At 43.3% G+C, this 24,630-nt stretch overlaps 1 protein-coding gene and 1 non-coding gene across 2 annotated transcripts; one reads left to right on the plus strand and one right to left on the minus strand.

The window, feature by feature from the left end:
- Positions 1-831: 831 nt before the first annotated feature.
- Positions 832-15,064, minus strand: LOC139390043 (ras-like protein family member 10B). The gene is made up of 3 exons (XM_071137155.1): positions 14,849-15,064; positions 3,827-3,951; positions 832-1,725 (listed from the first exon to the last, which is right to left on the minus strand). The coding sequence occupies exons 1-3, from the start codon at positions 15,062-15,064 to the stop codon at positions 1,452-1,454; spliced, it is 615 nt and encodes a 204-aa protein (XP_070993256.1). The 3' UTR covers positions 832-1,451.
- trnaa-ugc (transfer RNA alanine (anticodon UGC)) lies at positions 12,546-12,621 on the plus strand. Its single transcript has one exon. It is a non-coding gene; the product is annotated as a tRNA-Ala (tRNA).
- Positions 15,065-24,630: the final 9,566 nt, after the last annotated feature.

The following is a 24,630-nucleotide window of genomic DNA, read 5'->3' on the forward strand; positions in this document are numbered from 1 at the left end:
TTCTATGTGAGGCATTCTAGACTTGTAGAGGGTGTCTGTGGTTGGATACAACTTGTCGTGCTGGTCAAGGTGCTCTGCAGCTTTATTGCCCATAATATAGTCTCTACTTCTTTCTATTCTCCTTCCATTGGCCTTCTGTTTCACTAACCCTGCCCATCAACCTGGGCTTAACCTTACAAGCATTTTAAAACCACACCTCCTGCCTACTATCCCTGCATCACATTCAATATCTGTGCCAGACATCCCCTCTAGCTTCCTGCAGGCACCAGAGTGCCATTGATATAATGTATAGAAGCACACAGACTGAGGAAGAAGGGAGGATTAAAGTCCTTCATCATGATAGCGACAGCAGTGTTTTTCTGATGCAAGATAACCTCACATCCCCCTCTAAACAATAGACTTTAAATGAGAAGAGGGAGTGACAGCACTATAATTTTGTACCAGCACCTCCAATCAGTGAATGTTTGTTTACCTGGAGTACAAGGACAATTCCTGAACAAGAAATGAATTGGTTTACTGTTTAGGGGGCATTTTGGAGAGCTGTGGTTTCTGGTGCTGCTACCCCTAAAAGAGGAAGTAGATGTACTAAACCAAGAGTAAGCCATCCATCTTGTTGACTCACCCACATTTACCACACAAACCCTGTAACCTAGCCTTTCCTATGGTGCATCGATCTTAGAATAATGCAATTTCAAGTATGACAGCCAGGGCATTTATCTACCTCACATGACACTGCCTCAAGTTTAAAAAAAGGAAAACTTCTAAAGAAGTTGCATTCTTTCCACTCACATGTATGAGACTAAGCTAATATGGAGAGAATACCTAGTCGTGTCAGTAATGATACTTATTCCCACTAGATGCACACAGTCCACAAGCTCTCAACCCAGCAGACAACCATCAGCATGTATGAGCTGTTGCCTTGCAATCTGGGGAGCTCAGAGCCACAGCTGGTGGTGTGGTGCTAATTGTTTGGGTGACCTGTGACCAGAGCTGTGGAAGTAGATGTTCTACTCCTCAAAATCCATTGACAAAACCTCTTCTTCATCCGGCTCCTCTTCCTCCTTCCTCTCAATGGGAACATTGTGACAGAACTGGGGTGTTGTGATAGGTGATAAAGATGCACGTCTAGTACAGGGACCAATGTCAGTCCTAGTAGCTACAGGATCCGAGTCAGATAAACCTCATATGAAAATGAGCTCAGTAAAGCAGGAGGCCTCGGGGTGTTTTCCAGCCATTTAGATCGAAGTCTTCTCTGTATAACCATTCCCCCTGAGGTGTGACTGAGATTCCTACAGCTCTGACATAGGAGGGAAGGAAGTGCTCCGGGGTGAAGTTTCCCCTAGTTATAGATCTAGGATCAGCTTCCCCTCCCTCAATCCTAACCTTTATCATTAGTGGGAAAACTGCAAAACTGGGGCAACTTCACCCTACACCGGAGGGAGTCCACTGGGTCACATGACAGTACAGCGGTTCCTCTGCAGCGCCCCTTGTAGGCGGATCCCAGGGGTGTGGTTCTGTTTCATGCCACGCCCTACAGCGATGCCCAGCAGCTCTTTGAAGAGCAGGACCACATGCCAGTTGAACTTGGCAGAGCACTCCACATAGCCACACTTCCAGGTCTTCTTGACCAGCACAGAGACGGCCCTGCGAGGCGTGAAGCGCTGGCGCTGCAGGTCTCTTTTACTGCCCACCACAAGGATGGGAACCTCACTGCTGCTACCCTCCCTACAGGGACAGGGAGAGGGATGGAGAGGGAAGACAGAAGAGGGGGAAGGAACAGAGAGAGAGAGCACAGGGATAAAGGTGAAAAATAATTGCAATGTGATTAGCTAACAAACATGTGATCCAACAGCTACAAAGAAATCCCAGTCACATAATCCCTATTCTCCACACATCCTGTGTATAAATACAGATTTAAAGGTGACTGCACTGATGAAGAGTCTCCTGGTCTGTGAGTAAGTGATCCTTCTCCCCCTCCCCCTCTTCTTCCAGAGAGGGCAATGGGTGTTTGTGTGTGAGGATTCTGCAGTATGAGTGTTTCTGTACATGTCAGGGCTTGTGTAGTGTCTACCCACAGCCACAGTGTGTGTGTGTGTGTGTGTGTGTGTGTGAATGCCACTATAAAACAATGTGATGTGTGTGTTCTGATTCCTCTGACTGTGTTGGAGGTGTGTGGGGGTGGATCAGAGCTTTGGGGCCCTAGGGGCCTCCCTCCACACTCTGTATTGACAGAGACTAAATGTGGAGGGAAATGCTTCTCACAGCACATTGGATTGTGAAGCTGTATGGCAGGCTGCAAGCTGGGCTAAAGCAGTGATGACTCAAGTGAGGCCGACTGTAACGCTATTGTATACAATAAGCTCAGATTTGCTGCTAGCAGGTTGAGTTGCAAATGTAATGATTCAAGAAAGAACACAGACATACACACATACATATAAATACCCCCTCCCCTAAACACAAACAGATTCATAAAAAGACAACGTTTAAAACAAAATAAGAATACAAAGGGAAATTGACACTAGTGAAACACCTTGACCTACAAAAAATGCTCAATTTCACTTCAGGATTTATATATCCAAGATTAACCTGCATCTAATTGCGATGTGATGATATCTTCTGGTGGACATAACTTAACACTTCCATATAAACTCAGTCCGAACTAGCTACTTGTACTGAGAGGTTGAAATTCAACTTTGTAATGAGGCTGTGGGGTGACATAAAACCAACCCCATTAATCCCAACACCAAGCAGGCATCTGCTACCCTCTCAAATACCCATCCAGGCCTGAAGGTCTCTGGAGCAGCGGTTTAGAAGAGTATGTGTGTGTGTTTGTATGAGCTGTCAGAGTCTTCATTACATCAAAGGAAGGCAGCTATGGGCTTTTGGGCAGAAAGAAAACACAGCCAAAAAACTGACAGCGCAGGGATTCTGGGTGAGGGAGAATGTTTACGGGTGTGAGAGAGTGTGCAGTATGTGCGTGTTTGTTTTGGAGTGAGTTGAGTAAGCAGCAGAAGAAAGACAGGGGCAATTCCTCCCAGGCATCTCCCATCCTTCTAGCCCACACAAATCCCAATAACCTGCACCTGGATGTCCCCTACTCCATTATTCCAATTTATTCACCAGGAAACTCATCCATCCATCTTCCCTATCTCTCTCACCATGTCCCTATGTCAATCAACCAGACAGTCAGTCAGCCAGTCAGTCAGCCAGACAGACAGTCACCCAGTCAATCAGCAATGCAGCAAGTCAGCTAGCTAGCCAGTCAGACTATCCAGGACAGATCAGGACAGCCAGTCAGACTATCCAGGACAGATCAGGCCAGCCTGGCAGGTCATCCAGTCAGCCAGACAGACAGTCAGACAGCTTGCTAGCCAGTCAGACTATCCAGGACAGATCAGGCCAGCCTGGCAGGTCATCCAGTCAGCCAGACAGACAGTCAGACAGCTTGCTAGCCAGTCAGACTATCCAGGACAGATCAGGACAGCCTGGCAGGTCATCTAGCTTTTCACACCTGCAGCTCAGGAGGGGAAAGACTAGTACATGTGAAAGGGATGGTGCACTGCAGTTTAAAGGCAGGTCACGTCACAGAGCTGCAAAGATGTGAACCTCTTTAGAGCTCAACAAATGAGGGCCATTCATTCCCCTATCAATATGCAAATGAATGCAGGTGCAGAGACCTGCAGTCGGAATGACAGATGTCTTTTGTCCTTTTTCTCTTTTACATACAGTACATGACTGCTGGTCTTCTGTGGCCATTGATGGGTCTCTCCACAGGTGTTTTACCTAATTGGTCCATATTTGTCACTGTGTTGTGGTTTTCCCTTACCTGTGCTCCATGATCTGCTGGCGGATCATCTTGACGTACTCAAAGCTCTCCACACAGCAGATGTCATAGACCAGGATGTACGCGTTGGCATTACGCACCCCTCTGCAGCGTAGGTCCAGCCACTCCTGACAGAGAGAGAGAGAGAGACAGACATCACTCACCCACTACAGACGCACAAAGATCCAAAAAATAGGAAGGATATCGAAGGCATATTGTTTCACTTGTCACTGACTTGACAAGTGAAACAGAATTTTAAATGATTTATATTTCAAGACCCAATATAACATCTTCAAATGGCATGTATTCTGCTCATATATCTCCCATGAAACAGTGAGGCTTGTGAGGACAGGAGTTCTTTTAGCAGGTTTCTGAAACAGAGGTAGCCACAGATCACATCCAATTATTCAAAAGCTGTCAGGAAGTTTTGTCCTCTTCATTTCGGTTGAAGTTGAAATAGCGTAGAGTCAAATAGATTTTTAAGACAACTTTGAGTCAGTCAGAGTGATAGCCCAGGTGTAATTTGAATTTGAATTGAACCTTTATTTAACTAGGAAAGTCAGTTAAGAAGGAATTCGTTGTCTGACTCTACCTGGCGTGTGTATAATGCAGGTCCAGTACAGTTCTCTGGGCTACACATGGCTGAGGTCAGAAACAGAGAAACAGAGCACTGGCAGAGGGCCAGTCTCCTGTCAAGCGTAACACTTGGAACTCATCAGTCCCACAGCGCTACACTGTTCAGCCCTGCTGTACGCAATGACGGGAGGGCAAACAGCTGACAGATGAATGGTAATGATTTGCTAACAATAATTAAAACACACAGCACAATGGGAGTGATTTGCTACAGCCATTAGGGTAATTGCTTCGGCCATGACACAGTGACCCAATCTCCTCCCTCCCGCTCTCTGATTTTCTCTCACACACACTTTCCCTCGCTCACTCTCTCTCTCTCACTCTCTATGTCGTCAGCTCTACCTACGTGAGCTGAATCTATAAGGAGTTCTGTTAGCTGGGGGAGGGAGAGAAAAAGGGAAGGGGGTTATTGGGGAGGGAGGGATGGATGGAAGGAGAAAGCAGAGAGAGAGAAGCAGAGAGATTAAAGAGCAGCAGGTGGATGGACAGGAAGGAAGTGGGAGGGAAGGGTAGAGCGATGGAAGGACCAACAGGGTGTGAACATAAGCCCTGGCCTGAGCCCCACCAGGCTGACAGGCAGTGGGTGGAGGAGTGGGCGAGGTGGCAGAGGGCACAAGCATTCTCCTTCACTCACCTCCAACACCAGCATTCTGAACAGAGTGAGAAATCAATACGGCAAGAAGAGCTGAATGTCATTGCAGTAATGAGAATCAACAGGACAACACTGGAGGAGTAATCTAAATGTATTTATTCTGTAGATAAGTCTAAACAGGGAGTTTGTTAATAAGTCATTTTGGTGGGAAATCAGATGTAAACTGACGAGACGAGAGCGAGAGAGTGTGTGTGTGTGTGTGTGTTTTAATTATTGTTAGCAAATCATTACCATTCATCTGTCAGCTGTTTGCCCTCCCGTCATTGCGTACAGCAGGGCTGAACAGTGTAGCGCTGTGGGACTGATGTGTTCCAAGTGTTACGCTTGACAGGAGACTGGCCCTCTGCCAGTGCTCTGTTTCTCTGTTTCTGACCTCAGCCATGTGTAGCCCAGAGAACTGTACTGGACCTGCATTATGCACTAAACGCGAGTCAGACAACATGTTTTATGGCTTCAGTCTGGTTTACCGTAGGCTATCTGACTGACTCAAAGTTGTCTTAAAGGCCAACACTACAGTTCAAAAGTTTGGGATCACTTAGAAATGTCCTTGTTTTCCATGAAAACATACATGAAATGAGTTGCAAAATGAATAGGAAATATAGTTAAGACATTGAAAAGGTTATAAATAATGATTTTGATTCAAAGAATAATTGTGTCCTTCAAACTTTGCTTTCTCTAAAGAATCCTCCATTTGTAGCAATTACAGCCTTGCAGACCTTTGTCATTCTAGCTGTCAATGTGTTGAGATAATCTGAAGAGATTTCACCCCATGCTTCCTGAAGCACCTCCCACAAGTTGGATTGGCTTGATGGGCACTTCTTACATACCATACGGTCAAGCTGCTCCCACAACAGCTCAATAAGGTTGAGATCCATTGAGAGTGCTGGCCACTCCTCTGTCCAGTGTCTGTGTTCTTTTGCCCATGTTAATCTTTCATTTTTATTGGCCAGTCTGAGATATGGCTTTTTCTTTGCAACTCTGCCTAGAAGGCCAGCATCCCGGAGTCGCCTCTTCACTGTTGACGTTGAGACTGATGTTTTGCGAATACTATTTAATGAAGCTGCCAGTTGAGGACATGTGTGGCGTCTGTTTCTCAAACTAGATACTCTAATGTACTTGTCCTCTTGCTCAGTTGTGCCCCGGGGCCTCCCACTCCTCTTCTATTCTGGTTAGAGCCAGTTTGCTCTGTTCTGTAAAGGGAGTTGTACACAGCGTTGTATGAGATCTTCAGTTTCTTGGCCATTTCTCACATGGAATAGCCTTGATTTGTCAGAACAAGAATATACTGATGAGTGTCAGAAGAAAGTTCTTTGTTTCTGGTCATTTTGAGTCTGTAATCGAACCCACAAATGCTGATGCTCCAGATACTCAACCAGTCTAAAGGCCAGTTTTATTGCTTCTTTAACCTAATTGCAAAAGGGTTTTCTAATGATCAATTAGCCTTTTAAAATTATAAACTTGGAATAGCTAACACAAATGCCATTTGAACACAGGAGTGATGGTTGCTGATAATGAGCCTCTGTACGCCTATGTAGATATTCCATTAAAAATAATCTGTTTCCAGCAACAAAAGTAATTTACAACATTAACAATGTCTACATTATATTTCTGATAAATATGATGTTATTTTAATGGACAAAAAAATGTGCTTTTCTTTCAAAAACAAGGACATTTCTAAGTGACCCCAAACTTTTGAACGGTAGTGTATTTCACTCTACGCAATTTCACTCACTCTCTCACCAGCACTACCTGCTTGAGTTTAATCTAAAAGTGGTTCTGTTAGCTGGGGGAGGGAGAAGAAGAGATAGAGAAAGAGGGGGAGGGAGAGAGAAAGTCAAGAGAGTGATTGGGGAGGGATGGATGGAAGGAGAAAACCGAGAGAGAGAAGCAGAGAGATTAAAGAGCAGCAGGTGGATGGACAGGAAGGAAGTGGGAGGGAAGGGTAGAGCGATGGAAGGACCAACAGGGTGTGAACATAAGCCCTGGCCTGAGCCCCACCAGGCTGACAGGCAGTGGGTGGAGGAGTGGGCGAGGTGGCAGAGGGCACAAGCATTCTCCTTCACTCACCTCCAACACCAGCATTCTGAACAGAGTGAGAAATCAATACGGCAAGAAGAGCTGAATGTCATTGCAGTAATGAGAATCAACAGGACAACACTGGAGGAGTAATCTAAATGTATTTATTCTGTAGATAAGTCTAAACAGGAGTTTGTTAATAAGTCATTTTGGTGGGAAATCAGATGTAAACTGACGAGACGAGAGCGAGAGAGTGTGTGTGTGTGTGTGTGTTTTAATTATTGTTAGCAAATCATTACCATTCATCTGTCAGCTGTTTGCCCTCCCGTCATTGCGTACAGCAGGGCTGAACAGTGTAGCGCTGTGGGACTGATGTGTTCCAAGTGTTACGCTTGACAGGAGACTGGCCCTCTGCCAGTGCTCTGTTTCTCTGTTTCTGACCTCAGCCATGTGTAGCCCAGAGAACTGTACTGGACCTGCATTATGCACTAAACGCGAGTCAGACAACATGTTTTATGGCTTCAGTCTGGTTTACCGTAGGCTATCTGACTGACTCAAAGTTGTCTTAAAGGCCAACACTACAGTTCAAAAGTTTGGGATCACTTAGAAATGTCCTTGTTTTCCATGAAAACATACATGAAATGAGTTGCAAAATGAATAGGAAATATAGTTAAGACATTGAAAAGGTTATAAATAATGATTTTGATTCAAAGAATAATTGTGTCCTTCAAACTTTGCTTTCTCTAAAGAATCCTCCATTTGTAGCAATTACAGCCTTGCAGACCTTTGTCATTCTAGCTGTCAATGTGTTGAGATAATCTGAAGAGATTTCACCCCATGCTTCCTGAAGCACCTCCCACAAGTTGGATTGGCTTGATGGGCACTTCTTACATACCATACGGTCAAGCTGCTCCCACAACAGCTCAATAAGGTTGAGATCCATTGAGAGTGCTGGCCACTCCTCTGTCCAGTGTCTGTGTTCTTTTGCCCATGTTAATCTTTCATTTTTATTGGCCAGTCTGAGATATGGCTTTTTCTTTGCAACTCTGCCTAGAAGGCCAGCATCCCGGAGTCGCCTCTTCACTGTTGACGTTGAGACTGATGTTTTGCGAATACTATTTAATGAAGCTGCCAGTTGAGGACATGTGTGGCGTCTGTTTCTCAAACTAGATACTCTAATGTACTTGTCCTCTTGCTCAGTTGTGCCCCGGGGCCTCCCACTCCTCTTCTATTCTGGTTAGAGCCAGTTTGCTCTGTTCTGTAAAGGGAGTTGTACACAGCGTTGTATGAGATCTTCAGTTTCTTGGCCATTTCTCACATGGAATAGCCTTGATTTGTCAGAACAAGAATATACTGATGAGTGTCAGAAGAAAGTTCTTTGTTTCTGGTCATTTTGAGTCTGTAATCGAACCCACAAATGCTGATGCTCCAGATACTCAACCAGTCTAAAGGCCAGTTTTATTGCTTCTTTAACCTAATTGCAAAAGGGTTTTCTAATGATCAATTAGCCTTTTAAAATTATAAACTTGGAATAGCTAACACAAATGCCATTTGAACACAGGAGTGATGGTTGCTGATAATGAGCCTCTGTACGCCTATGTAGATATTCCATTAAAAATAATCTGTTTCCAGCAACAAAAGTAATTTACAACATTAACAATGTCTACATTATATTTCTGATAAATATGATGTTATTTTAATGGACAAAAAAATGTGCTTTTCTTTCAAAAACAAGGACATTTCTAAGTGACCCCAAACTTTTGAACGGTAGTGTATTTCACTCTACGCAATTTCACTCACTCTCTCACCAGCACTACCTGCTTGAGTTTAATCTAAAAGTGGTTCTGTTAGCTGGGGGAGGGAGAAGAAGAGATAGAGAAAGAGGGGGAGGGAGAGAGAAAGTCAAGAGAGTGATTGGGGAGGGATGGATGGAAGGAGAAAACCGAGAGAGAGAAGCAGAGAGATTAAAGAGCAGCAGGTGGATGGACAGGAAGGAAGTGGGAGGGAAGGGTAGAGCGATGGAAGGACCAACAGGGTGTGAACATAAGCCCTGGCCTGAGCCCCACCAGGCTGACAGGCAGTGGGTGGAGGAGTGGGCGAGGTGGCAGAGGGCACAAGCATTCTCCTTCACTCACCTCCAACACCAGCATTCTGAACAGAGTGAGAAATCAATACGGCAAGAAGAGCTGAATGTCATTGCAGTAATGAGAATCAACAGGACAACACTGGAGGAGTAATCTAAATTTATTTATTCTGTAGATAAGTCTAAACAGGGAGTTTGTTAATAAGTCATTTTGGTGGGAAATCGGATGCTGTAATGGGGCAGAATCTGAGAGCAGATAGAGATCAATGTGAGCTGTAATGATGACAATGGTAACATACCCATGTCGACAAGGAATAATAGCCTTTATTTAATTTGGAGGGATTTTCGGCATCACTGCGTTTGTGTGTGTGAGAGCGAGGGAGGGAGGGAGAGTCTCACACATACAGTAGGTCTGAAACATAATGAGGGCGATCAGCCATGGAGGCAAGCAATGTGGCACCGAGATCATTACACACAAAGGTGGGAGAGAGTGAGAGAATGAGGAGGAAGAGAAGGGAGGACAGCAAAATACATAATGGTTGACAGTGAAAAGAATGTACGTAGGGAGATTCAGTTCTATACATTTTTGCTGCTATTGCCTTTTCTCCCTGTGGGTTTATTCAATAGTTTTCCAGGGGAAATTAGGGGGGGGGGGGTAGTGACCATAGAAGACAGATCATCAGCATTCCTCTACCATCTCTCCTCTTTCTGCCTCAGTTTTTTCTGCTCCCCCCCCCCCCCCCCCCCCATTTTCTATCCATCAATTCCTATTTCCAGATTATTAACTCTCTTTACTGTTTAAGCAGTACACATGATCACATCCCTCACTATCTACAGTAGGTGTGTTAAATGCACCCCCATCTCTCGGTGGGCTAAAAATAGAGGTTGCATCCTCGGCTCATATCTCTTTGTCATCCAAGTACTATTTTTTATGTGGAGGTGGAGCTCTGTACACAGAAACGATGGCAACACTGCGGCTTGTAAACTCACTATTTAACCTTCTCACACCTGTAGGACAGAGAAGAGAACAACAGAGAAAGAGAGAAAAGAGGACGTGGAAAGGAGCTATATAAAGTAACCACACATGGAAATTGTGTGTGCGAGTGTGCGTTTATGTGTGTGCGTGCACAGGTGTGTGTGTTTATGTGTTCTCCAGTTGGCTCTTTGAAAACTATTAAAACTCGCAGCTTAGCCTGCTCCCTTCAAGTGCCAAACAGAGCAGGTTTCCCTGACAACCCAGGTCCTTGGTCACTTTTGTACCAGGATGTGAGGGAGCTGGCATCCCACTGCTCCCAAAGACAGTAATGGTGTCCAATCACAGCTCATCCAGAGAGAAGAGAGCATGGCCATGAAGGGTTATACCTGAAGACATACCTCAGACACTATTCTGTCCCTTTGGGATTGAGCTTCTCAGGACTCATTGAGGTACTGTTCACAAGGGAGACAGACCCACATTACATCTGTGAGTGTTTGCAGGGTTTATTAGGGTTTAAGATGGCATTGATCTGTTGTCTCCTCCAGCTGCCGTACTCTGATGATAGCGCCGGCCTTTTAATACACACACATCACCTGCTCTGCTAGTCTGTGTGACAGAGCCTATCTGCAGAGGCTGACAAAGGGCCAAGAGAGCATTTTCTGACAACATTTCTGATTCATCTGATGTATTGAACAGTAAAATAGATGCATTGTACACTCAGTTGCCAGTTTATTAGGTACACGCATCTAGTACCGGGTCAGATAAGGCAATGTATTTCCACTCCTCAATTTGTCCAGTGTTGGTGATCGAGTTCCCACTGGAGCCACTTCTTCTTGTTTTTAGCTGATAGGAGTTGAACCCGGGGGGTCATCTGCTGCAATAGCCCATCCGTGACCAGGATGGGTTGTGCATTTTGTAGAGGCCATTCTGCACACCAGTTGTGCTCTGCTGTTATTTGCCATTCCGGGTTGCCATTTGATTAGCTGTTCAGGAGTCTTATGGCTTGGAGGTAGAAGCTGTTAAGATGCCTTTTGGACCTAGACGTGGTGCTCCGATACTCGCTTGTTGCGCAGTAGCAGAGAGAACAGTCTATGGCTAGGGTGGCTAGAGTTTTTTGTTTGTCACACCATTCTCTGTAAACCCTAGACACTGTCGTGCGTGAACATCCCAGGAGGCTGGACGTTTCTGAGATACTGGAACCGACGTGCCTAGCAAAGACGATCATACCACACTCAAAGTTGCAAACAGCAATTTAATGCCTCGATGCCTGTCTGCCTGCTTTATATAGCAAACTCACTGTCTGTAGGAGCGAACGGGATGGTGTATCTAATAAAATTAGTATACATTATCATAGTAGGAGAGAGAGAAGCAAATAGAAACAGAGAGAGAGAGACACGAGAGCGAGACGAGAGAGTGATAGAGCGAGAGAGCATTATGTGTGGAAGTCATGGTGATATGATACAATATCAGAAGATGAATAAATCTGAATGGGATCCACTGTAAGGCTTAAGTCCATCTGTCATCACATCCTATCGATAAACTGTGACAGATGCTCTGGGAATGCAAACAGCAACAAATTAAAACAGACAGCAGCCCCGCCAGAACATCAATGATTGTTACCATCCCCAAAGTTAAATAATGAAGTGTCGTCTGCCCTGCCTGCCTAAAGAGACCTAAACAAGTAAAACATCCTGAGTCTAAATGATGGACCAGAGCCAAAGTACAAGTACTACGTCCTTTATTGCATGCACTTACCTAACAGAAACCTGGGCCCCTTCCATAAACATGGAGACATACTGACGCACATCACTTTATCCACCATCTTCCTCCCCAGGTACCATGTGGGGGAAGAGGAACCGCATTTAGTGAATCTGGATTTCTATGGTGGCCATTAGACTCTTTCTAACCTATCTAATAGGCTGCAGCAGCTCCACTCTCATCTCTATTAGTCTCTCTATTCCCTCAAGGCCTTCAGCAGGGCACTGTGCTTTAATCCAATCAGCTCCAAATAAAATGAGAGTAAATCTCAAATCGGGTCTCTGGGTCTGTTCTTGTTCCTGTGATGTTGGTCCAGACAGCCTCCCCTCTGCAGACCACCATGGGCCTCCTGGCTCATTAAATATGGAAGTAAAAGAGGAGAGCGCTCGCTCGGAGTGGAGAGCGGGAATGCCTCACCACCCCTGTCACAGCCAGTAAAGGAAGACCAGATAGCGTGGTTCAGAGGCTGGGCTACAGAACAGAACACAGAGGACAAGAGTAAGAGATGCGAAGGCTTCTGCTCTCAGAGCCATTCCTGAGGAAATGAACCATGACAAATCTGCCTGATAGCAGTGCTCTTGTTGCACTCAACTAATGATTCCCTGGTCCTGTTTGGCTCAGTGGTAGAGCATGGTGCTTGCAACGCAAGGGTTGTGGGTTCGATTCCCACGGGTGGACCAGTATGAAAAATATGAAAATGTATGCACTCACTACTGTAAGTTGCTCTGGAAAAGAGCATCTGCTAAATTACATAAATGTACCTAAGTAGAGGTGTTGGTTAGATACTGTATGCCGATATCTTAAACTGCTGTCTGAAGAGGTTGAGGCTGTTATGTACATATTCCTACCATTCAACCAAGGCCAGAAATTCTCCATTTAAGTATTAAACTGTTGAAAGATATAACTAATCTATATGCAGACATAATGAATCATGGTGCTGTAATGTGTGAAAGGAAAGCACAATGCTCATGCAGCATTATATATGTAGGAATCAGAGAACAGATGTGCAATTTACACTGTTTTATGTGATGAGGCGTCTGGGGATGTACTGTACACAGACACAAACACACCTTGCAGACTCTATAATGTGATCCATCCTGTCTTCTTTCTGCTGTTTGCACTTGCCAGACTGCTCTAATGATGGCTAAGAGGTATTTAGCTGAAGAAAGAGCAAAGAAAATCAGATTGATTGTGTTGAGGTGCTCCACTCCACAGATTGGAGACAATGAAGCACACTGCAGACCTTTTATCACATACAAAGAGACAGTTGTCATATTCTCCTCTTTTCTTTCTCTCTCCTGTAAATGGCTAGAATCCTGAATTCTCCCCTACATTCCTGCTGGATCTGTCTGGCGGTGCCTGGCTGGGTTGAGGCTGTCTACTCTTCAGTGTGTTGGATCTTCTGTTTACAGGAAGCACAGTGCATGCCCACTTTGAATTCAGAGGGCTTTCTGTTTGGCTGCATGGCCTGATCTCTCCTCCATGGCCTGATCTCAATTTCTCAGTGGCACCACACCTGTCCAAAAAATACAGTTGTTGCAATGGAGCCGAAAGGCCGCAACGCGTTCCCTCAGCCAATGACAAAAGCCTGGCAACTATCAGTAATATCTGTGTTTCACGCCAGTCCCAGCCAGCTCTCCCAGCCAGCTCCATAGTAACCTTGGAGAACCCCATCTGGAGCCCCAGCAGCCAGGTCCAGGGAGGGAACAACAGACATGGTTCCTGTGGACCGGTGAGGAGGTCAAGATTGGTGTGTGAGGGTGTCATTAGACATTCAGAAACACCCTTAAGCATGAATACAAGCATGTATGCACACACACACTAATATATGCATGTGTGTCTGTCACTCATTTAAGGTGAGGACAAGGAGATACAGAGAGAGCAGGAGACTGGTGCAAGTGCTGTCTGAAAGTAGAACAGCTTTGAGAAAATAGATTGAATTGATCAAACCACTGGCTGTCAGTGGAAAAAGCTGCAACTACTGGATGGTGTTTCATCTGACATTAGCTTCTCTTGCCAGGGCATGTATATGGAGGTACAGCGTACTGTAGGTCACTAAGAGAATCTCCATTTTGGTTTTTACTCATTTAATGCATTGGTCATTATGTCGGAGCCTGCTGTGTTTTTAGCAGCAGTAAGTTCAACCATTTGCCATCGATTCAGAGTTTATGATTCAATGTGGAATTGTAGCACTTACTGCCACTCCAAACACTATAATGCTACTTGATGGGCTGTGAATCTGTGTGCCAGCTCTAACAAAGTCAAAGCACATGTGCTTCCAGTTCCTTCCTCTGATAAGAGCACACATCACTCCCCTCAGCCAGGCAGACAGTCTCCATCACCCCAGCCAGGTTCAGGTGCAATGAGGCAGGGCAGCTGAGTGTCCTCTGGTAGTGGGTCTAGGAGCAAATAGCCAATAATGACTTACTTATGGAGTCATAGAGGCAGAACATATGGATCAATTCAACATGACATAAACATCCCTCCTTTTGCCTGAGGGTGGCAATATAATGCAGTGAGGAGCCCAGAGAGAGAGTGTGTGTGCTTGCGTGCGTGTGTTTTAAAACACCAAATACATAAAGTAGCCTATAGCCTAGGCTTACCACTGAAGTAATACATCAGGTCTCCATAGAAACTACTGCTCTAAGGGGCATCTGATTAAGAGAAAAATGCAACGGATGTCTTTTGAAGAAGCGCGCGATGGTCATTTTCCAGGGCTCTAACTATTAGCGAGAGGCCAAATAGGTTCTGATAACCTAAAGGTAAGTTAAAGACAATGAGGCAAACCCTTACCACATCTCGAAATTATACCATTAAAGCCTAGGATATATTTTGAGCCCAATAAGAGAATGCTAATATCTTTCCTATAAGTGAAAAACCCAAATAGAAAGTAACTTTCTATCTTACCTGGCTCGAGCTTGAGGGGAATGACGAAATTGGCGGGACATCCAAAATCTTCAGGTCGTACATGTTACCGTTCAAAATGACAGAGGGTCTGTACACATACCTGGTTCGGGTTGGAGTGTAAACCTCTGAGAAGTCATTATAAATAAATTGACGGATTATGGAAGTTTTCCCGACTCCGGGAGCTCCGATAACAGCGATACTTAGCGTCTCCACCATTCCTGAAACATCAGCACCATGGACAGCGACCAAACCAATTTGCAAATCAACAAAGATTATCCTAGCAGCGGTCGTTTCCAGGAAATATTGCTGCTGCTGCTGTTCCGACACAGATCAAAGCCAACAGTTATTTTTACGTTGAACACTTTTTGCTTGCTGCGGCCCAAAAATGTAGATTTTGCTAAACCTTATAATTAGGTAAAGAAAGGTCGAAACAGTCATCCGTCGTCAATGTTTTTAAATTCATTGATGGTTATGTTTGCTGTTATCCAATCTCTCTCACATCGAAACACAAATAACGTCACTTGAGTATATTTCGTTTAATAGTCCTAAGAAAAATCAATCACTCCAAGATTCAATACCGGGGAGGGGGTTTTCGCAACGTCTCCGCATTCCATAGGGAGAAACGTATGCTAATCTTCTGGGGAACAACCCCCCGCGCCCTCGTCCCCTAGGAGGGAGCGCAAAGTCCGTCCTCGGAATTTCCACAGGGACATAATCTCACTCACTGTTTGAATTATCTCAACATTAACGAGCCCATTATTGCTTTTCTTATGGATCTTCAGTCTGTACAGTTATTCTATCCGCACCTCTTACTCGTCTCCAGCCGATGCACCAATACGACTGACTCCTTGCGCTCACCAAAGCCTTGGAGAGGCACGCTAACTCAGCAGCCCGGTATCTACAGATAGATTTCCACGTGCTCCAGAATGAGCATATTCTGCTCTTCACGACGTAAGAAGGCACAGCTGATAATTTAGATGAAACGATCCAAAAACAGAGACAAGCGACCAACTGCTGCATAGGCATCAAATGAATGTATCTCCCCTGTTCACTGGCGTGTCTGTCGGTATGGTGCGCGTTCCGTGTGTGTGTGTGTGTGTGTGTGTGTGTGTGTGTGTGTGTTCGTACGTGCGTGATTGGATGTGTATGCTTTTGTCATCTTTTAACGTTTATGTGCGTGTTAATCATGACAGTCGTGCCCAGGTTTTGTGTAATGAGCTACTATTTAGAGGTCAAATACCTGAAATGGAACCACGAATGATGTAACCTATCACACAAAATGCACATTGACGTGTCGACCAAATTAATATTTCAATTTTTCCTCCTGGACACAGAATCCTCAAAGGAGGCTCCCATGGAGACAGAATGCTGCATTTACACTTCCTTAAAGCGCAAGGCTGACGCACAACTGATTGTGTTCCTAAAGCTAAGGGATTGATGAAGGATGGCTCCCTATCAATAGCAATACCTTGAGTGGCAATTAAGGTTTCACATATGATTAATTATACTACACTATTAATGATGAAAAGCCTGTGTGCTTACTTGCTCCTAAAACAATGGTCATACAATGAATGCTTCTCTTGCTCTTTCCTATTCAATTGCGACATCTAGACTACCTGTCTCAAGAGCTCTGTGTGTACTCATTAGCTATAGTCAAGCAATAATGACATATTTAGCCTACATAAAACCCTGCGTCATCACCATTTGTTTGTCTGTATGATTTCATCAACGATGAACGAGCGGGGAGAGTGACGACAACCTGCTGCCATTCCAGTGATGGACGCAGTCAGAGTGAGAGACTGACTAAATGGGTGATATGAGCGCAGTGTGCTCTTGTCGCATTGACCAATTTTAACTCACCCTCACCTCACTGTTATAAGCAAACCGTTTAAAAATATATTTTGAGAGGTCAGTTGCAATCCAAACAATATAGTGAGGTTAATGTAAAGCCCCAATTATGTCAAGGTCATGCAATCACATCAGTCAAGGTATGTCGATCAACCTACACGTATTGGCATGCCAAAACAGTTCCTCACAATTACCACAAGACTATGAATGTGTCCAACAATCTGTGCGATCAATAGAAATTCATGCTGCAGCACGTCTTTTAAAGTTCATGTGCATCAATATTTTTATTATTCTGGAACTTCATTGGATTCGCAGAAGTCCTACCTGGTGACAGGTGTAACAGAATATTAACTTTCCTCCTTATAAATAACGCAGTTCTCGATATGGTGAGTTGTTAGCACCCCCTGTTGGTTAAGGTTCATCCACCCTTCTGGCCATCAGTGTTCCTCAAGAGTGAGCTGGGCTTTCTTTTGGATCCTGAGCAGAAACAATGATATTTTTGGGTCACATGAACACCATCAAAGCTGCTTCACATGTCCTCATTCATTGACACTGAGTGGTGTGTGGATGACAGCCATAGAGAAGATTGCTTGTTACTGCCAAAATCATCTAGAGCCTCTATTCAATACTTTGAGCTAAAGCCCAATTGAAATTTATAGGCAATGTTCCCGCGTTAGAGGAGACTGCATTCACGTTAAACCCTGCATATGTCCGCTAGATCGCGTAATACCTTTACATTTCTATTACGCAATCTGTAACACTTCAGCGATACAGACTAAATGGAGCCATAGGTCTGGCACCACTCCACTGAGGGCATACCTCATACTGATGATAACAGAACCACAATATTAGACAACCTGATAACATTGCAGTTTAGGAAACACACAAAGCAGCTATGATGTTAAGGGAGGTTTTATTCTATTATAAAAAAGCAGTGTTTTTGTTAGGCACTGAACTGCAACAGTGTGTTTTATAAACCTTAAACACACACACAGTGAGGATGAAGTTATTATCAGTGATCTAGTCCTCAGTAAGCTACACACGGTGTGGAGAGATAATGAAACAGTGATCAGCGCTGACTCCAGATCAGCTCATAATTGCCACTCCAGCTGCGCTGCTCCGATAACCAGTGGTGTAGTGCTGTTTTTGTAGGTGAGGGAGCGCAATTTATTTTAAATTAACATCCTCAATCAAAAAGTTGTACCAACAGATGTAGCCTATTATTGAATAGCCTGTCATTATAGAATATGCATAAAATGCATCCTCCAGTTGAATACCCTCAAACACCAAGCTAAGCATACCTAATTTCAAAATAGGCCATCATCACTGTCAATTGTGAATGAGGTAGTTTGGAACTCGGTAGTGAGTGTTGCAACCGAGGACAGATGATTTTTACGTGCTTCACGCTTCACACTCGGCGCTTACGTTCTGTGAGCTTGTGTGGCCTACCACTTCGAGGCTGAGCCAACGTTGCTCCTAGACAAACTAACTTGTCGAAAAGGTGGCACCCTATGACTGTGCAACGTTGAAAGTCACTGAGCTCTTCAGTAAGGCCATTCTACTGCCAATGTTTGTCTATGGAGATTGCATGGCGGTGTGCTCGATTGTATACACCTGTTAGCAGTAGCGATTTTAGCATGTAAATCTCGGTGTGGCAAAATAAAATAAAATAAAAATGTAGATACATGCCAGCAAAACCACTACACAACAACACAATAATTGGACTATAACGGTGACCACAAACTGTTAGGGCCTACATAAAGCTGTCCCAACAGCAGAGTCCCAACACCTTACCACTGCTACACCTGGCTATCAGCAGAGCCGTGTCTGGCAGCAAAACAGTTAATTCAGCCTCATTTACTGCCTTTTAAACAAACATGGCTGACTTGCTTAAACAAATGTGATGATTGAGATGTACACACTATGGCATAAGGGGATGACGAGCAGATAAGAGGCAATCTGTAATTTCGAACTAGGCTGGACGTAGTCAATATAACTATTTGTTCAGCACTTTTGAAATTTACAGCGACAGAACTCAGAACATGGCAATTCTTACTGGATTCTCCCTGTACACCAAGTCAGAACTGTGAGAAATAAAGGGGGCATATAAAACAAACAATGAAAGCTCTTACAATATTCAATGCTGACAGTTCTCTAAATCAGGCTATTGGCTACAAGTGCACCACCAAGTCAGAACAGTTTACTAAATTATGAGGGGAAAAGGGACCAAATTATTAGGGTGAGACACGTGGGCTACTAACAGCTTACTACGCAACATACACTTAATATTACTTAGCTACAATCTCCCTGGGATATTACATAATTTATGTAGCACAATACAATACATTTTTGGATATACCTTATGGATTTCCTCTTATCCACTCGTCATCCCCTTATGCCATAGTTTGTACATCTCAATTGTCAGTAGAAACCGCATTTGTTTAAGCAAAACAGCCATGTTTGTTTAAAAGGCAGCAAATGAGGCAGAATTAAATGTTTTGCTGCCAGACAAGGTTCCTTTAATAGTCAGGTGTAACAGTGGTAAGGTGTTAGGGCCTACATAAAGCTGTCCCAACAGTTTGTGGGCACTGTTATAGTCCAATTAATGTATGGCTTAGTGTGGTTTTGTGTAGTGGCTTTGCCGGCATGCATCTAAAAAAAAAAAAATTGGGGGAGTTTGCCCCACCAAGATTTACATGCTCAAATCGCCACTGGAAAGGAGAACAGCACCCAGTTTGTTTGTGTAGCATCTGAATGCAAGAGCAAATTGTTTTTGCGTCGTAGAGGACCGAAATTGTTTTAGGTTGTGGCACTCAAGTGAGTGTGACTCATTGTGGAAAAAAGGCACCAGGAAAGAAACTTGGTTGTCGCTCTGGTGTTCACTAGCAATTTTACCTCTGTTGCATGTTTCCATTTCCTGCAGGTACCCATTCTCCTGCATGCCAGCCTCCCTTTATGTTTCATTCATGACTCAAATGGCCTTGTTAATTGTAAGGACTGTAAAATAATGTTGTGCTTTTGGAATTGTTCCCATTCTTACTCTTTATGTTATAGACAATATGCTAGTTGAAAGTAGAAATTGTAGTTGTAAAATCTAATAATTGTTATATGCCTTACTTGTTTCACATTTTGTAATTCCAGTTGGATTTTGATGAAAGTAGCCTTGAAATGAATATTGTATAATGTTATGGTTATGATAGATTTAAACGTGTCTTCATTTTCAGGTTTGAATGAGGTTTGAATGAGGAAATGTATTCCCCTATGATTAGTTCGTTTTATTATTATATCACTTGTTTTTGTCTTTCCTTATATGTAATAGTGAATGCCATGTGTCATTTGTTTTGGTGCAGATGTGTTTGATCACCGAACATCCCATAGAATGAGAAAATTCCATTGGTCACTAAAAGGTCTGTAACCAATTCACAGTAAAAGGTACTTATATTCTGATTTTAGATGATCAATCCTTACAAAACAAGGAAGAGTCAATATCCTCCAAGCTTTTATCTATCATTCTTTAGAAAGTTTGGTTTGGGAGAAAAACATTGATTTTCATATAAGACACATTTTCACATGTTTTTCTTGACCGATTACAATTTGATTGATGTGTTGCTATTGTATGTCATATCAATTTAAAGAGCTGTTTTCAGCTTTTAAAATATGTATCATGTTTTCATATAAGGTTTAACACCAGCAAATTATTCTAATTTATGCACACAGAGGTCATGATTCAGTAAAAAAATTTACAATTCCCACCAGGCAGGAAAGGGTTATTAATGACAGTTATGACAGGGTTATTTGTCATTATGAAGCATTTACCATTGAACTTAAACCCTGCACGAATCATGGATCTTGGAGGTCTGGGAAAATGCGCTGTAAGTGTAACTATGCCTACATAACATTTTGCCTTGAAAACAGTTATCATGGGGAGACAAATCTACAATAATGTAGGCCCATGGCATTGCAAAATCGAATGCTTTTAACCGAACGTTAAAACCTCTTCTTACCGAAAGAATCACCTTATAGTAGTCCTACTGTCATTCATGTAGAGCCAGCCTACTTGTTGGATAGATTGGATGCGTATTGGTGTCTTGCTGTAGGGTAGTTGTCTACTGATATTGTCGACTATCATCATCTGATCCATGAAAGCAAACAAAAATTACAAAGCTAAATAAATGGTCTACTTCTTCTGGCCTAGGATGGCACGGAGAACACCAGTACCTGTGCGCACCTGAAAAACAACGCAATGAGCGCTCTAAACAAATGATTGACTAAAGCAAACAATGATCAAATCAACGAAACAATGAATTTGGAATGAAGGCTATTTTTTCAAATCAAGGACAAATTGCAAACAAATGGCAAAAATGAGCACGTACAAAGGAAAGTCTATACGTACAGGAGCTCAGCTGAGGCCGAAATTCAGCACTGCTGAGTGGACAGCACCGCCACATAGAAATAAATGGTTTAAACCACGATGTCAAACTCATTCCAAGGAGGGCTGAGTGTCTGCAGGTTGTCATTCCTACCTTGTACTTGATTGATGAATTAAGGTCACTAACTAGTAAGGAAATCTCACCTGGTTGTCTAGGTCTTAATTGAAAGGACAAACCAAAAACCATCAGACAGTAGGCCGTCCATGGAATGAGTTTGACACCCCTATTTTAAACCATGACAGAGAGGTTGGGGCGTTTATTTAATTTGGATGCTTTAATTTTCATATTTACCACTACATTTCAAACAAATAGAGAATGGTTCAATTAGCATTATTTAGAAACCCTCCTAAAGTTAGCTCTCCTAAATGCAACAAAAAGCTAACGTCTCATTCAGGGGAGCCAAGCCCCCCCCACCCCCGTAATTCACACCTTGATCCACAGGCTGTTCCATGTACTGTAGTAGCATATACTGTGTATGGTGCTGAGGAATATTAATGTAAGTTCTTCAACCCACTGCTGGTAACAAGATTTGGGTTCCAGTCAACAAACCAACCACAAAATTGAGCAGTTTAGCTTATCCACCCACCCCAGTCACTCTTGGCAGCTGCTAGATTGAGTGGGTACAGCTCAGAGAATGTAAAGCTTCTATCTACTATCACTTCAAAACCTCACCATCTTCTTGCTCCCAGTCTGTCATAGGGATAAATAAAGCCCTGAGCTCCAGATAAACCTTGGGTTTCACTCTGGACTCATGGAGAAAGAAGGGGTGAGGACAGAGAGAGAGGAGCAGGGATGAAGGGAGAGGAGAGCAGATATGTGAAGGGATTAGGGTAGAGGAGAACAGGGATGAGGGGAGAGGGGGAAGGGAACATCAAATTAGTATGCAAAGCTGTTTAAGGCTGCCCAACAATACTGTAAAAAAAAAATGACAGCTCACTCAACCGAGTGTGGACAGCCCTATACCTTCCGAAGGTCATTGTAAAGATAACTGTAGATATGCCTATAATATATAACATGAACCCATTTGTTAATATGGAATCTGTATGTACATATTACACAAAATGACAAAAAATGATTTAAAACAACTTCTGATCATCTTCCCTACTTCAGAGACTTATAAAGCAGACATGTTCTCCCTGTCCATCAAGCAGTGTCTGCATATGTGGCCAACTGTGGAAGAAGAGTTACTCATCAGATTGTAAATTCTACTAGTACAATACTAACCAGTGTTGCGATTGGCTTAGTCCTTTATTTTACTTCGTGTCTATATATACAGTGCCTTGCGAAAGTATTCGCCCCCCTTGAACTTTGCGACCTTTTGCCACATTTCAGGCTTCAAACATAAAGATATAAAACTGTATTTTTTGTGAAGAATCAACAACAAGTGGGACACAATCATGAAGTGGAACGACATTTATTGGATATTTCAAACTTTTTTAACAAATCAAAAACTGAAAAATTGGGCATGCAAAATTATTCAGCCCCCTTAAGTTAATACTTTGTAGCGCCACCTTTTGCTGCGATTACAGCTGTAATTCGCTTGGGGTATGTCTCTATCAGTTTTGCACATCGAGAGACTGAAATGTTTTCCCATTCCTCCTTGCAAAACAGCTCGAGCTCAGTGAGGTTGGATGGAGAGCATTTGTGAACAGCAGTTTTCAGTTCTTTCCACAGATTCTCAATTGGATTCAGGTCTGGACTTTGACTTGGCCATTCTAACACCTGGATATGTTTATTTTTGAACCATTCCATTGTAGATTTTGCTTTATGTTTTGGATCATTGTCTTGTTGGAAGACAAATCTCCGTCCCAGTCTCAGGTCTTTTGCAGACTCCATCAGGTTTTCTTCCAGAATGGTCCTGTATTTGGCTCCATCCATCTTCCCATCAATTTTAACCATCTTCCCTGTCCCTGCTGAAGAAAAGCAGGCCCAAACCATGATGCTGCCACCACCATGTTTGACAGTGGGGATGATGTGTTCAGCTGTGTTGCTTTTACGCCAAACATAACATTTTGCATTGTTGCCAAACAGTTCAATTTTGGTTTCATCTGACCAGAGCACCTTCTTCCACATGTTTGGTGTGTCTCCCAGGTGGCTTGTGGCAAACTTTAAACAACACTTTTTATGGATATCTTTAAGAAATGGCTTTCTTCTTGCCACTCTTCCATAAAGGCCAGATTTGTGCAATATACGACTGATTGTTGTCCTATGGACAGAGTCTCCCACCTCAGCTGTAGATCTCTGCAGTTCATCCAGAGTGATCATGGGCCTCTTGGCTGCATCTCTGATCAGTCTTCTCCTTGTATGAGCTGAAAGTTTAGAGGGACGGCCAGGTCTTGGTAGATTTGCAGTGGTCTGATACTCCTTCCATTTCAATATTATCGCTTGCACAGTGCTCCTTGGGATGTTTAAAGCTTGGGAAATCTTTCTGTATCCAAATACGGCTTTAAACTTCTTCACAACAGTATCTCAGACCTCAGGCCTGGTGTGTTCCTTGTTCTTCATGATGCTCTCTGCGCTTTTGACGGACCTCTGAGACTATCACAGTGCAGGTGCATTTATACGGAGACTTGATTACACACAGGTGGATTGTATTTATCATCATTAGTCATTTAGGTCAACATTGGATCATTCAGAGATCCTCACTGAACTTCTGGAGCGAGTTTGCTGCACTGAAAGTAAAGGGGCTGAATAATTTTGCACGCCCAATTTTTCAGTTTTTTATTTGTTAAAAAAGTTTGAAATATCCAATAAATGTCGTTCCACTTCATGATTGTGTCCCACTTGTTGATTCTTCACAAAAAAATACAGTTTTATCTCTTTATGTTTGAAGCCTGAAATGTGGCAAAAGGTCGCAAAGTTCAAGGGGGCCGAATACTTTCGCAAGGCACTGTATATATATTATAATGTAAGATCTCAGTGTACAAAACATTAACAACACCTTCCTAATATTGAGTTGCACCCTCCTTTGCCCTCAGAACAGCCTCAATGCGTTGGGGCATGGACTCTACAAGGTGTCGAAAGCGTTCCACAGGGATGCTGGCCCATGTTGACTCTAACGCTTCCCACAAGTTGGCTGGATGTCCTTTGGGTGGTGGACCATTCTTGATAAACATGGGAAACTGTTGAGTGTGAAAATCCCAACAGCGTTGCAGTTCTTGACAAACTCAAACCAGTGCACCTGGCACCTACTACTATACTCCGTTCAAAGGCATTTAAACCTTTTGTCTTGCCCATTCACCCTCTTAGTTGCACACATACACAATCCATGTCTCAAGGCTTAAAAATCCTTTTTTAACCCCTCAATCTACACTGATTGAAGTGGATTTAACAGGTGACATCAATAATGAATCATAGCTTTTACCTGGATTCCCTTGATCAGTCTCATGACAAGAGCAGGTGTTCCTAATGTTTTGTACACTCAGTGTATATCTTATGGAATCCTTATTGGATGGAACTAAACGTGGTATACCATTCCTAATTGATGATTCAAGTCAATTCAGA

This window comes from Oncorhynchus clarkii, chromosome 30 (genome assembly GCF_045791955.1).
Source record: "Oncorhynchus clarkii lewisi isolate Uvic-CL-2024 chromosome 30, UVic_Ocla_1.0, whole genome shotgun sequence".
Taxonomy (NCBI): domain Eukaryota; kingdom Metazoa; phylum Chordata; class Actinopteri; order Salmoniformes; family Salmonidae; genus Oncorhynchus; species Oncorhynchus clarkii.